Raw genomic sequence first — 13,045 nt, 5'->3', positions numbered from 1 at the left:
CCCCTCGTTCCCATTTTGTTCCCCACCACCGGAAGTCCCGCAGCTGCTTTGGATGTCTGCTTACCCGCCTGAATGTTTGGATTGGGATTCTCTTGTTAATGCGCTGGAAGCCACAGTCAGACCCGCATCTCTGATGTCACCTCTTGCCATAAAGAGTTTCCATACAAGCTCTTGGAATCTTTCCATCATATTTTAATAAATGACTATTATGCCAAAAGTTGTTTTATTTCTATTTCTGGCATCGATGATCATTGAACAAGTTTCAACCTTCTAATCATACAAACATGAAAACTTGATACAGATTCAAGAATAGGAAAAGGGCCTCAGATTTCACGATTTCAAGATTAAACTGCCTATTATTTACAGCAAAGATTAATTTTAGCTTATTCAAAATGAAACCTGTACAAAATAGAGTAAATCTTCAATAAAACATTCAAAGTAGTAAGACTGTTTGTCACAAATGAACATATTGTAGTTTACGTCAAGATAAGTTACAAAATATATAGAAACATTTAAGGGATAGTTCATCCAAAAATGAAAATTCTGTCATCATTTACTCACCCTCAAGTTGAAACCAAAAAGATATTTTGAAGAATGTTGGTAATCAAACGGTTGACGGTAACCATTGACTTCAATAGCATTTTTGTCCATACTATGGAAGTCAATGGCTACCGTCAACTGTTTGGTTCCCAACATTCTTCAAATGATCTTATTTTGTGTTTAACAGAAGAAAGAAACTCAAACAGGCTAATGGCAGCAAAACAAAAGCAGAGGAAAGGAAAACAAAATAAAAGGGAGGCGAATCTAAACAAAAGCAGAGGAACAGAAAGGAAAACAAACAGAAGCAGAACTAAATTAAAGCAGAAAAAGTTGAGGGTGAATAAATGATGACAGAATTTTAATTTTTGGGTCAACTATCCCTTTAAGGATATCATTTACACACTATCTGCACTTCACCAAAACACAAGACGTGAAGAATTGTTTCAATGAAGACACGTCGCTGTTCTGCTGAGGAGGTGAATAGTGGGATGTCAGTTCGCCCTCCATGAGTACGTTCAGACTGCATTCGCTTGGAAGTCTGTCTCCTGAGAGAATGAGAAATAAGTAGGAAGAAAAAATTAAGAATAAATACAGAGAAAATAATACTTTTCACCCCCAACAATTGCACTTTAGCATACTTTTGTGTTATACTTTTCACAAAAAAATTATATTCTTTAAAATACTAGTCAAAATGCAAAGAAAATGTTATGTTTTGGACACTTAAGTGCATGTTAATTGCAATTAAAATCAAACGTATTATAGTTTCAATTTATATTAAATGCAATTGTTTGAATTTAAGAGTGCTCTTTTGCATATGAGCAGAACAGATCTTTGGCCTGTAAACAATTCCTAAATGTGCCCAAGCGTATACTAACACGTCATAGAATATCAACATTATGATTTCTACACTGATATATAGATATTTGTAAAGCAAAACTTCATCATTCTCAATCACACAAGCACAAAACCGTATTTTCAAATGATAGCAAAATTGATTGAGCTGCATACCAAATTGTTCACAGGCACAGATCTGAGCAGTTATAAATCTAAAATAGAAAGCAAGAGCCCTAAACCAACACAACCACACGATTTACTGAAGCCCTTCATTTTGAGAGCTGTCCTGCTGAGCGACTGTGAGAACAGACTGCAGCAGTGACAGATTCATTCAGACCGCTTGAATCCATCAATACAGTAGTCAGTCAAAAGCTACAAGAGATTACCATTGGATTATTTCACCACAATCATGAGGAAATATAACCTAGAAGTAAATTAAAGGGACCTTAAAGGGAACTAAGAACAGAAATAAAACTTCAAAAGAATATTCAGAATGTGAACTGAATGTAATTTTTTTGAACATTTAATTGCATGCAAATGTATTATAGCTAAAATTTATTTTAAATGCAATTTAACTACCATGTAGTTTTGTCATTTCTAAAAAATAATTTCTTAAAAATCAAACTTAGGTTGTGTATTTAAATATATTTACAAATACGTATTTGTAACAATAAATCTGCAATTTAGCACATTTAATATATATATATACGTATATATATATATATATATATATATATATATATACCTTTAAATATCAAATAAAAGACTATAGTTAAAATACTTCATGTGCTTTCGTATGTTAGTCAACACTTCAAAATAAATGCACTTTGTTAAAATATGATAAAAGTTTAAAACGCAATTATTTAAAATGTACTTTAAAGTAAATATTAATTTGACATTATTACAAATTGCACTTTTTAACAGTGTACTGAAGTGTGTTATGAAAAATAGTTATTTATATTTTATTATAATATTGTGTGTGTACATATATATACGCACATACTTTCAAGATTATTGTTTTATGATTTTTTCTTCTTTTTTTCATTTTTGAGTGTATTAAAATTTTAGTATTAGAAGCATTTTCGTTAATTGAAATAAAGCTGAATTAAAACAAAATATAAATATTAGATGAAAAACTTAAGCTAAACAATAATTAGAAATGTTGCCTTGGCAACATTAAAACACTAAAATTATAAAGAAATTACTAAAAATGATCAAATAAAATAAATTAACCATAATTGGTAAAATGAACACATCAAAATGATTTAAAATATTTCAAATGAAAACTGAAAACAAAAAATAAAAGCTCCCGTTCACACTCCCGTCTGGTCTCAAACTTTTCATGTTGACTAACCTGACCCACTTACCTTTTGTCTACCTACCAGTTGCTCCAGTGTTCCTATCCCTGGTCTCCACCTCTCCAGTTCTCTACCGTCTCCACGCTCCACTGTTACCTCCGGATCCCCTGGAAAATTAAAAAGACATCCACACTCAGATAAGTCCCTATAGACATTCCCCGCCTGCTTACCTGGACATTCTGCTCATCTCATTCCCCTCTGCTACTACTCAATAAACCTGTTGATTGTATTGCACTTACTTCTGTGTCCTGTGTCTATCTGCTGACAGAAGACCAGACCAGAACCGACGACCGGAGATGGAGTTCCCGAACCCCGCCACTGCGGATCCCCTCGAAGAGCTGGTCAGCGCTCTTTGAACAGCTCTCTATCCGGTCACACACCCTCAGTCTGCCTCTGCCAGTCCCATGGCCATCCCTGCAAACTATCCGGGTGAGGCAGTTGAATGTAGCAGTTTTTTACTCCAAGTTTCACTCTACATAGAGATGCAATCCCATAAATTTTCCAGCAAACGGGCTAAAGTTGCCTTCCTGATCTCCCTGCTAACCGGACGGGCATTGCCCTGGGCACGAGCCATCTGGAACTCACAGACCACTATAATTAACTCTTTCGATGCTTTCTCTTCCCACTTCAAGGAGGTCTTCGGCCTATCCACCGGCTCGCTCTCCATTCCCGACAAACTCATCCGCCTCCGTCAGGGAGATTTTTCGGCCAGTGACTATACTCTGCAGTTCCGGACTCTGGTGGCCTCGTGTGGATGGAACGAGGCAGCGCTACTCACTGCTTAGCGTCAGGGCTTGGATCCACAGATCAGAGCCCAGATAGCGATCTATGATGACACTGTCGGTCTGGAGAGCTTCATGCAGAAGGCCGTTAAGATCTCCCAACGTCTCACGGCTTGTCAGCCGGACATAACCGCTCATTCTCCGTCCTCACCAGCTGCCTGTCCTCCGGTACCAGAACCTATGCAAATGGATACTAATCGCCTCTCACGCACTGAGCGTGCTCGACGTCTCGCCACAGGGCTGTGCCTTTACTGCGGCGTTCCGGGGCATTTCATTCGGGTGTGCCCCCCATGCCCAGCGGTGAGTACCCTCCATTTGGAGCTTGCTATCTCTACCGTACCACTGCTAATGGTGCAACTGCTCACCCCACATCATTTAATTTCAGTACCCGCCCTCGTGGACTTGGGATCCTCAGGCGATTTCATCTCACAAGCCCTCCTAAAACAGCTTGATTTACCCCGGCAGAGACAGGCTGAGCTGAAGATCGAGACCATACAGGGAAAACCGCTCGGGCGTGGGCACATCAAGTTCCGGTCTCCGCCGATCAAGATTATTTGTATAGCGCTTTTTACAATACAAATCGTTGCAAAGCAGCTCTACAGGAAAAAAAAAATTTGTGTACACTCACGATTACAACAAAACTTTGTGGTTTTGGTGAAAAAAATAAAACCAACAGGGTGCGCTCTCTGTCTTCTCCATCTCCGCGATCTGCTTATAGTAACGCGTCACTAAAATGAAGTGTAACTCAGCAAATACTCAACACAAATACACAATCACAAACATGGGCGTTATCTCTATAGAAAGCCTGAAGTGTCTACTTTCAAATGAAGTAAGTCATATCGAAAACAAACGTTCTGTGATAAAGTAATCCGTATGAAACCGACACGATGTTCAGTGTGTCCAGTCTAACTCATTATTTCTAATGTGATCCCGCCCCCTCGTGTTCACATGTAAATAACCACGTGAGCCGCGCGCGCATGGAGACGCCCAACATAAACAAAGAGTGAAGAGACTGTTCATCGCTGCTACTGTTCGTTTCTGGAAGAAGACACGCTGAGTAAAGGCTGGATTTCCCTCAAAATAAGAGCAAGAGTTCATCCAGAAGAGAAGATCGATCTGATGAGTAAGTAATGCTTTTTTTTGCATTAGTTAGTGTGTTATTGTGACAAACTTGAATGCGTTTAGTTGGGTTTTCCCAAACTACAACATGATGAATGCTAGCATCTAAGAATGTTTAGAAGAATGTTTAATGTTCACAAATATATTTAATAGCGCGCTAAACAATAATAATTAGTTTCTCAGATATAAAATTTCCTTTTTTTATGGTACAAAGTACATCATTTTGTAGTTCACAGCATGTTGCTCGTATGCTGTGAACAGCATACGAGTCTATGGCTGCAGAATCATAAGAGCTACTATAAAATCATACATACTAGACTATATGACTGCAAAATCATAGTTGTTTTTTCCTAAACTGTAATTCCAGACTACAATGTTTGAATATGATGTCTCTCCAACGTCTGTGTGCCCCTGGTTAGTAACCTGAAGCTCCAAGTTCATTCCACCCAAGTGGAGAGCCTCGTACCTCGTGAGGTTCCGACAATCCCATCTGACTACCTGGCATTCCAGGATGTGTTCAGCAAACAGACAACCACGAAGTTACCACCGTACCGGCCATGGGATTATGCCATCAACCTGCTGCCTGGTGCTATACTCCCCAAAGGTCAAGTGTACCCCCTGTCCATCCCGGAGTGCAAGGCGATGGAGGATTACATCAAGGAGGCTCTCCAACAACAGTTAATTCGCCCTGCCACCTCTTCGGCGGCCTCGAGCTTCTTCTTTGTGGGCAAGAATGACGGAGGCTTGCGGCCCTGCATCGACTACCGGACCTTCAATGATCACACTGTCAAGCTCCCTTATCCTCTTCCCCTGGTCCCGGCCGCCCTCGAGGAACTCCGTGAGGCCCGCATCTTCTCGAAGCTGGACCTGTGGAGCGCCTATAACCTCGTTCATATCCGGGAAGGCGACGAGTGGAAGACGGCGTTCATTACCTCCTCAGGCCACTATGAATATCGGATCATGCCGTATGGCCTTTCCAACTCTCCGTCCGTCTTCCAGGGGTTTATGAACGAGGTGTTCCGGGAGTTCCTCCACCGGTTTGTCATTGTGTACATAGACGATATCCTGATCTACTCCCAGAACCTGGCCGAACATCGCCATCACGTGATGTAGCTGGACCATGTGATGTTCTCCACCGCTCCAGTTCTCCACCTCTCCACGCTCCACCGTTACCTCCGGATCCCCTGGAAAAGGAAAAAGGACATTCACACTCAGATAAGCCCCTAGAGACATTCACATTCCCCGCCTGCTTACCTGGACATTCTGCTCATCTCATTCCCCTCTGCTACTACTCAATAAACCTGTTGATTGTATTGCACTTACCTCTGTGTCCTGTGTCTATCTGTTGACAGTATTATCCGTTTAACACCTACAAAACCATAATTATAATATTCATTAACATGTCATTAATTATGCAGCCCAGCTAACAACTCCATGTCCATATTATTCAATAAAATCAGCTCTGTGTCTTCTACAGAAACAGTAACAGTCTATAAATAATCAGCGCACATCAATAAACATCAGGCCATGGTTATTTGTAGCGAGAAACTTTTAGCTCAGCTTAAAATACTGCTCGGAGCCCTTGACCCAAACTTCCCAACTCCTGAAATGGACGAATTAATAGATGCATATTAAATAGGAGAATTTGGATTGTTATGCTAAACCTCACCTCAACATGCAAAACAAATGTGGTGGGTTTGAAACGGAACACAGCGAAGGTCACCGTCCTTTCATTTAAATGCATGTATTATACATAAGTTTATATATAAAAAAGAAAGACCACAAAAGCACTAATGTGTATTTTCTATCCTTATTAGTCATGAGGAAAAAAAAAATCTCTTTAAGCACCTGGACCTCGCTCTCAGCATTCCATTAATTACCCAGACAATGGCAACAACTTCAGAGGCAGGTTTTTCAATTTCAGAAAGAAAAAGAGGCAGACAGACAGACAGACAGAGAGAGAGAGAGAGAGAGGAGAGAAGAGAGCGGGAACGAGATAGATGGAGAGAGAGAAACGCATGTACTCAGGCTCTTCATGCTATACCAGCACTTAAATCCGACGGACCTCCCATAAAAAAGACTCAAGGTTACGTCCGATTGAAAATCCTCACAAACAACCACTTCAGAAATCCATTTAGAGCCAGTGCTAGAACATCTAATTCAAACATGTTGTCCTGTTAAAATGGTCGCGTAGTTCCTCTAAAACTCTTTCTCCGCTGCTGCCGTTTGCCGGGCCTCTTTATAAAAGCGATTAAATTTCCACATTCTAAAGCACAAAGACATAATTACATAGGATCAGAAATGCAGCCCAAACAGAAGGTCAGACATGAAAAATGACCTCTTATTGTCACAAATGATAGGCTGTTTTGCCAAGAGTAATTTGTAACAATACCTCGGCTCGCAGTTCGTTGGAACGGCCAATGGAACACGGCCCAGATATAAAAAAAAACAACAGTGTTTTGTGAGTAATGAGAGTTCAATGGAGTGTATAGAGACTAAGAAGCTTAAATGATGAAAAGTAGGAAGCTTACTTATTTTTTTACTAATTTTAATTCTGTTTTAATTTACTCTCCCTCATGTCAGTTAAAACCCATTCGACTTAAGGCCATTGCACACTGAGTCCGTTTTTTCCGTATTCTTCACCCTTTCCTATCAAAATGCTTGCTACGGATGTGAAAACGCAGAAAATCGAACCCGATCAGAATTTTTTATGACAGACGAAAATTTCGGAGGCAGTATGTAAACATGATTGAAACAGCGTTAGGTCGTATTTATTTTTTAACGTGCAGAACTTTTGGACGAAAATGTGTGCAATGACCTTTACTTTCTTCTGTGGAACACAAAAGGAGATGTTTTGAAGAATGTTACCGCAGTTCTTTTTCAGTTAAAAAAATACGGCTTCGAAACACATAAGAAATGTCAAACTTGGCGTCAAGTTTGAATTTTCAACAGGGTTATTATTAAGTAAAGTATTAAAAACATTGTCCGTGTCGATAGCCTTGTGGGCAGCGCGCCAAAATACGGGCGTCCTGAGTTCGAATCCGACTTGAGAACCTTTCCCGATGCCATCCCCCTCTCTCTCCCACTTCACTTCTTGTCAGCTCTGATCTGTCCTATCACATTAAAGGCAAAAACACCAAAAATAAATCTTTAAAAAAATAAGTTTGTTAATTGAAATAAAGCAGCAATAAAACTAAATATAATATTAGATATAAAAAACTTAAGCTAAACAATAATTAGAAATGTTGGCAACAGTAAAACTCTAAAATTATAAATAAATGACTAAAAATGCTAAATAAAATAATTTAGCCCTAATTGGTAAAATAAGCACATAACAACATTACTAAAAATTAAATGAATTAAAGTGAAAAATTTAAATATAAAAATAAAAGCTCATTCAAAATATTAATAAAAACATATATACAATAATTAAATATATAAATAATACTAAAATTATGGCGAACGACAGTAAATAACAAATTAAGTTTTGGTCTATTTCCTGTCATGATTTCATATGGATTTAAAATATTGTAATTGAGACATATGGACCACTTTCATAGTGCTTTTTGAATTGTTTTTGAGTTTGTCTCCATTTATTTATTATATAATAATATATTATATTACAATATTTTATTATTATTATTACTACTATTATATTATTATATGCATCTTTATTCTATAATTATATTATTATATACATATTTATCATTTATTTATTTGTCCTTTTATAAGATTTAAACATCTGCTTTTGAGTTTTATGCAAAAAAATGAAAGTCATACAGATTTGAGAAGTATCTGGGCTTTGAAATGAAAATTTTTTTTTAGATTGTTACTTATAAAACATACTGTACTGTCATTTAGACACAAGTAAATATGGTTAAATATTTGAGGCTAGTAAGTACGAACAGAACCCCATAGTTACATACTTCTCTAAGCAGACTGTTTTACCAAAACACCTTTACAAAGATGATTAGCATTCTTTTAAATTATTGCAGTTTTACGGCAAAATCTGCAACCTATAATAATTGTATAAGTGGTGCAGTTAAGCGTTATTGGTTGGAACGAAGGCCAGACTAAGAGTGAAGCTTCATTAATGAGACCAGAGTTGCCTAAAACACTTAACGACATGCCAATGGATCCAAGAATAATACTTCCTAAATGGCATGCTAACAAACGTGCGCTTATACTGCAACCAGATATCTGGCCGCTGTATCACCAACCAACCCAAATCCTCAGAGGTTCAAATATCTGCTTATTTTAAAAAAACTAATACCATTATTAAATAAAACAATAAATCAAGGCTAAAATGTGCCGTGTTCTTTGTGAACTGCATTTGGGATTGGTGGTTTATGCGGATACTGTTGTTGGCGAAGACACACAAAATATATTCTGTTTCAAAGGTCTTCCTGGATTCACCCCTTTTAATAAAAGGGGAGGGTGTATCCAAGGTCACTTCCTGATTGTAATTCCTCCAATGAGGTGCAAGATTCAATGCTCAAGTGTTTCTTTGTGGTTTGACAATAGGAAGTGTCAGAATTTTCAATACATGTGCTTGGAAATGTCACCCAAGGTCATATGAGCGTGACAGGAGTTCAACCAGACAAACATAACAAAATCAAACATGCTCTTTGTAGACACAGCTACAGCTACAAAACCATTGTGTATGCTGCATAACATACATTTACCGCTCCACAAAGAGCATAAAATCATTCATAACAGCCTGGAAAAAGCTGAACTTTACAGGTGTTGAACTGTACTGTTCAACCTTGAATTGTGACCCACTGATGGAGCACTCAGGAAACAGCAGAAGATTGGGACGGTTCACGCCGCGGCACAAGCAAATCAAACTCAAGCACATGCAAAACTACAGCTCTGGAATCCATCCGCCAGGCCGCAGGTCGCTCAGATGTGCCAAACGCATTGGGACGCATGTTTGGGAATAGGAAATTAACGCAAGTTTAGTTTTTTTGCATAATTAGCACTGCTTACAATCACAGGATTCCGTTGAGGCGTCACAACAATTGATGTTACTAAACAATGAACGTTTTTCTTCACAATATGAAGCAGGTACACAAGTCAGTGATTTTCAGGGCAGAATTGGCTGAGGTTTGTCTTTTGCAAAGCAAATGCCTTGTGGTCTGTAAAAATAATGACATGTCAGTTTATACAAATGTAAAAATGAGCAAAATTAGCAAAATAAATACATTTCAAACATTTTAGCACAGGAATATGAATGAATGAATATGGTTGACTGTGGAAACTTGTATATAAAATATTTAATTATCAATGTAAAACTTATCAAATTTAAAAATAAATAAATAAATAAATTTCTTAGCATGGGAATGAATGAGTGAGTGAAATAATGAATGAATTTGCATTTTTAACATTTTAGTACAGGGATAGGAATGAATGAATCAATGACTATGGTTGATTGTGGAAACGTTTTAAATTATTGATGTAAAATTGATCAAATTAATTAAAAATACAACACAATTGTGTTTCAACTTTTTAAACATTTTAGCACAGGAATATAAAAAGAAAGAAAGAAAGAAGGCTAAATAAAAAAATAAAATAAAAAAAGAACAAATCATAAGTATATAATAATTATTATTGTATATTTTGTTAAATATATTAACAGATTCAATTAAGATAATATATAGAATTATATATAGAATAGACATTTTCAAAGTATGACATATTTGAAATATATATATATATATATATATATATATATATATATATATATTTATCTCTCTTTTTTTTTAGTTGTTGGTACAATGTCTTTCCCCATGGACTTCCATTGTGATAATCAACAGCATGCACTGACGTGGTTGATAAATCTACTTAAATTGTAGCGAACCGAAATTGCACTAATGCACTAAATAGCATCTCTTTCATTTGTATCTTATTCAAACCAGCCAGCACGCCTGCTTGACCATTTCAAGACATTTGCCAAGAGGTATAAAGAGGCAGAAGTCAAGTGAATGCAGCACATTAGTCTCTGCCGATAATTTTTCCAGAATTTGGTGAAGAAAGAGCATTGAAGAACCTTTGGCTGTCCGCCTCGCTTTCTTCTGATAAACAGCTGTTCGTACACAGCAGATAGTTGATGGCAAATCGGCAGTTATTTAGTCTGCCATTCGATCCTTGGAGACCACTCAGTTCCTCTACAACACTGGTTCCCTGGCAGCAGCTACTTGATATCAGACAGCCTGTGCTCACCAAGCGAACATGACACGCTCTGAAAGAGGGCCACATCAGAGGGCCGGAGCCCTGGACCATCAAAGAGAGCGTGGAGGGAGCTCCGGGGCTAACACTGGTGTGCATCTGTTTCAGTGTGCATCACAGAGGAGGGCTGCTTTGTGTCACCAGCAGAGAGAACCAGGCAAAGCCCGTCAAGCTGTCATTGACCTATGGCTAGATTGTCGGTGCCTGCCGCCACTGTTAGCGTGTGTGCACTAGCGAAAGGAGACACTGTATCTGCTTAATGTCAATCAGAATTCCTTCGGCCGTCTGATGTTGTGTGATGTGTAAACCAACAGGCCATAGATCATGTGCAGATGTGAAATACCTCTCCTGAGAACTGTTTACAGGGTGTTTTTGTAGAGTCGGGCCAGATTCGAATCCAATTTTCCCACATGAGCACCTTGGCTTAATTTGACCAGGGAAAACATGCTAATTGCAAGGCAATGGTTTCAGCTTTCACAGCGATAGTTTTTTTATTTATTTATTTATTTATTTAGTCATTTAGCAGACGCTTTTATCCAAAGCGACTTACAAATGAGGACATAAGAAGCAATCAAAACCAACAAAAGAGCAACAACGTGCAAGTGCTATTACAAGTCTTGGTTAGCCTAACGCAGTACAGATAATTATTATTATTATTGTTGTTATTTTTTAATAAAAAGACATAGATAAAATACAATTAGAATAGATAGTGCTAGAGTTAGAGGGTCAAGTAAAGATGGAACAGATGAGTTTTTAGCCGTTTCTTGAAGATGGGTAAGGATTCGGCTGCTCGGATCGAGTTGGGCAGGTCATTCCACCAGATGGGAACAGTTAATGAAAAAGTCCTTGAAAGTGTTTTTCTGTGTTTTTGGGATGGTACAATAATTCGTTGTTCACTTGAAGAACGCAAGCTTCTAGAGGGCACATAAGTCTGAAGTAAAGAATTTAGGTAAAGGGGTGCAGAGCCAGTGGTGGTTCTGTAGGCAAACATTAATGCCTTGAATTTAATGCGAGCAGCTATTGGTAGCCAGTGCAAATTGATGAACAGAGGCGTGACGTGCGTTCTTTTCGGCTCATTAAAGATTAATCTTGCAGCGGCATTTTGGATTAATTGTAGAGGTTTAATAGAATTGGCTGGAAGACCTGCCAAGAGAGCATTGCAATAGTCAAGTCTGGACAGAACAAGAGCCTAAACAAGGAGTTGCGTTGCATGTTCCGAGAGAAAGGGCCTGATCTTCTTAATATTATAGTTAATAACCAACAATCATTGGTTATTCATCTTCATGTCGTTCCAAACTAGTAAGACTTTCTTTTGTCCATGTTTTTCGTCGAAAGACTATATGAGGCAGAAGTCATTGATCCTCGTTGGGCACAAAGCATGATAGACTTGACTAAAATTAATCTAGACAAGATGGCGACATTGAAGTTAGGATCCAACTTACAGTTGCTAACATCCTTTTGTCCAATCTGTAGTCACATTTTTAAAACTCTATGCACAATTAGCTCAACATCCGTCTGTTGTGACCATACCATTTTTTGTGTTGTTTTCACACAATATGCAGTCAATTACCATGTTTCTAAAATGCTTACATTTTCTTTTCATACAAGCTTACCCAAAACCAAAATCATGGATCTTTTTAGTCTTATTTACAAATGCTTAAACACAGCATGTCAGAAATGAAGACCTAATGTGCCAAACCTTAAATATAGTATAAAGCTTATACTTCTGCTTCAACAGCAGCTCAAAAGTATTGAAAAAATCTCTCTATAAAATGTTGTAACAACTGCTAAGCACTTTTAAGTAACAGATCACTGAAATATTTAGAAATAGCTGATTCCAGTCTCAGTTGGAGGAATAGTCAGGTGTTGAAGCTCTTTCTATTACATCATCAACAGAGTAAAAAAGACCTCTTTGAATTGGCTTTGTGGATGCAGAACAACACAAAGAATCAGAGAGAGAAAAAATAATGCCTGGGAGAGGGAGAAGGAGAGGGAGAGGAATAGTTGTAGAAGGTAGAGGAGTAGCTGGATCAGAAAAAGGGAGAAGAGGTAGGGGAGAGGAGAGGAGTAAGAATGTGTGTTAGACTGCATTTTTAAGTTTGTTTGTTTGTTTTTTCCCCTTACACATGTGCAACCTATCAAAGCTTATTTCTGACATGGAATATAAAAGTTAATGGGTAATTG

General features: G+C 37.9%; 1 protein-coding gene across 1 annotated transcript in view; it reads right to left on the bottom strand.

Annotated features, from left to right (window-relative positions):
- Positions 1 to 210: 210 nt before the first annotated feature.
- Positions 211 to 13,045, bottom strand: part of LOC306867670 (adhesion G protein-coupled receptor L3-like) — a 101,356-nt gene continuing 88,521 nt past the window's right edge. Inside the window, exon 24 of the mRNA XM_079413471.1 lies at positions 211 to 1,085. Coding sequence (XP_079269597.1) covers positions 1,056 to 1,085 — 30 coding nt within the window. The 3' untranslated portion in view covers positions 211 to 1,055. The remainder of the gene's footprint in view (positions 1,086 to 13,045) is intronic.

Source organism: Barbus barbus, assembly GCF_936440315.1.
Source record: "Barbus barbus genome assembly, chromosome: 49".
NCBI classification, from domain to species: domain Eukaryota; kingdom Metazoa; phylum Chordata; class Actinopteri; order Cypriniformes; family Cyprinidae; genus Barbus; species Barbus barbus.
The sequence above is the reverse complement of the archived record's forward strand: the minus strand, read 5'-3'. Positions and strand labels throughout refer to the sequence as shown.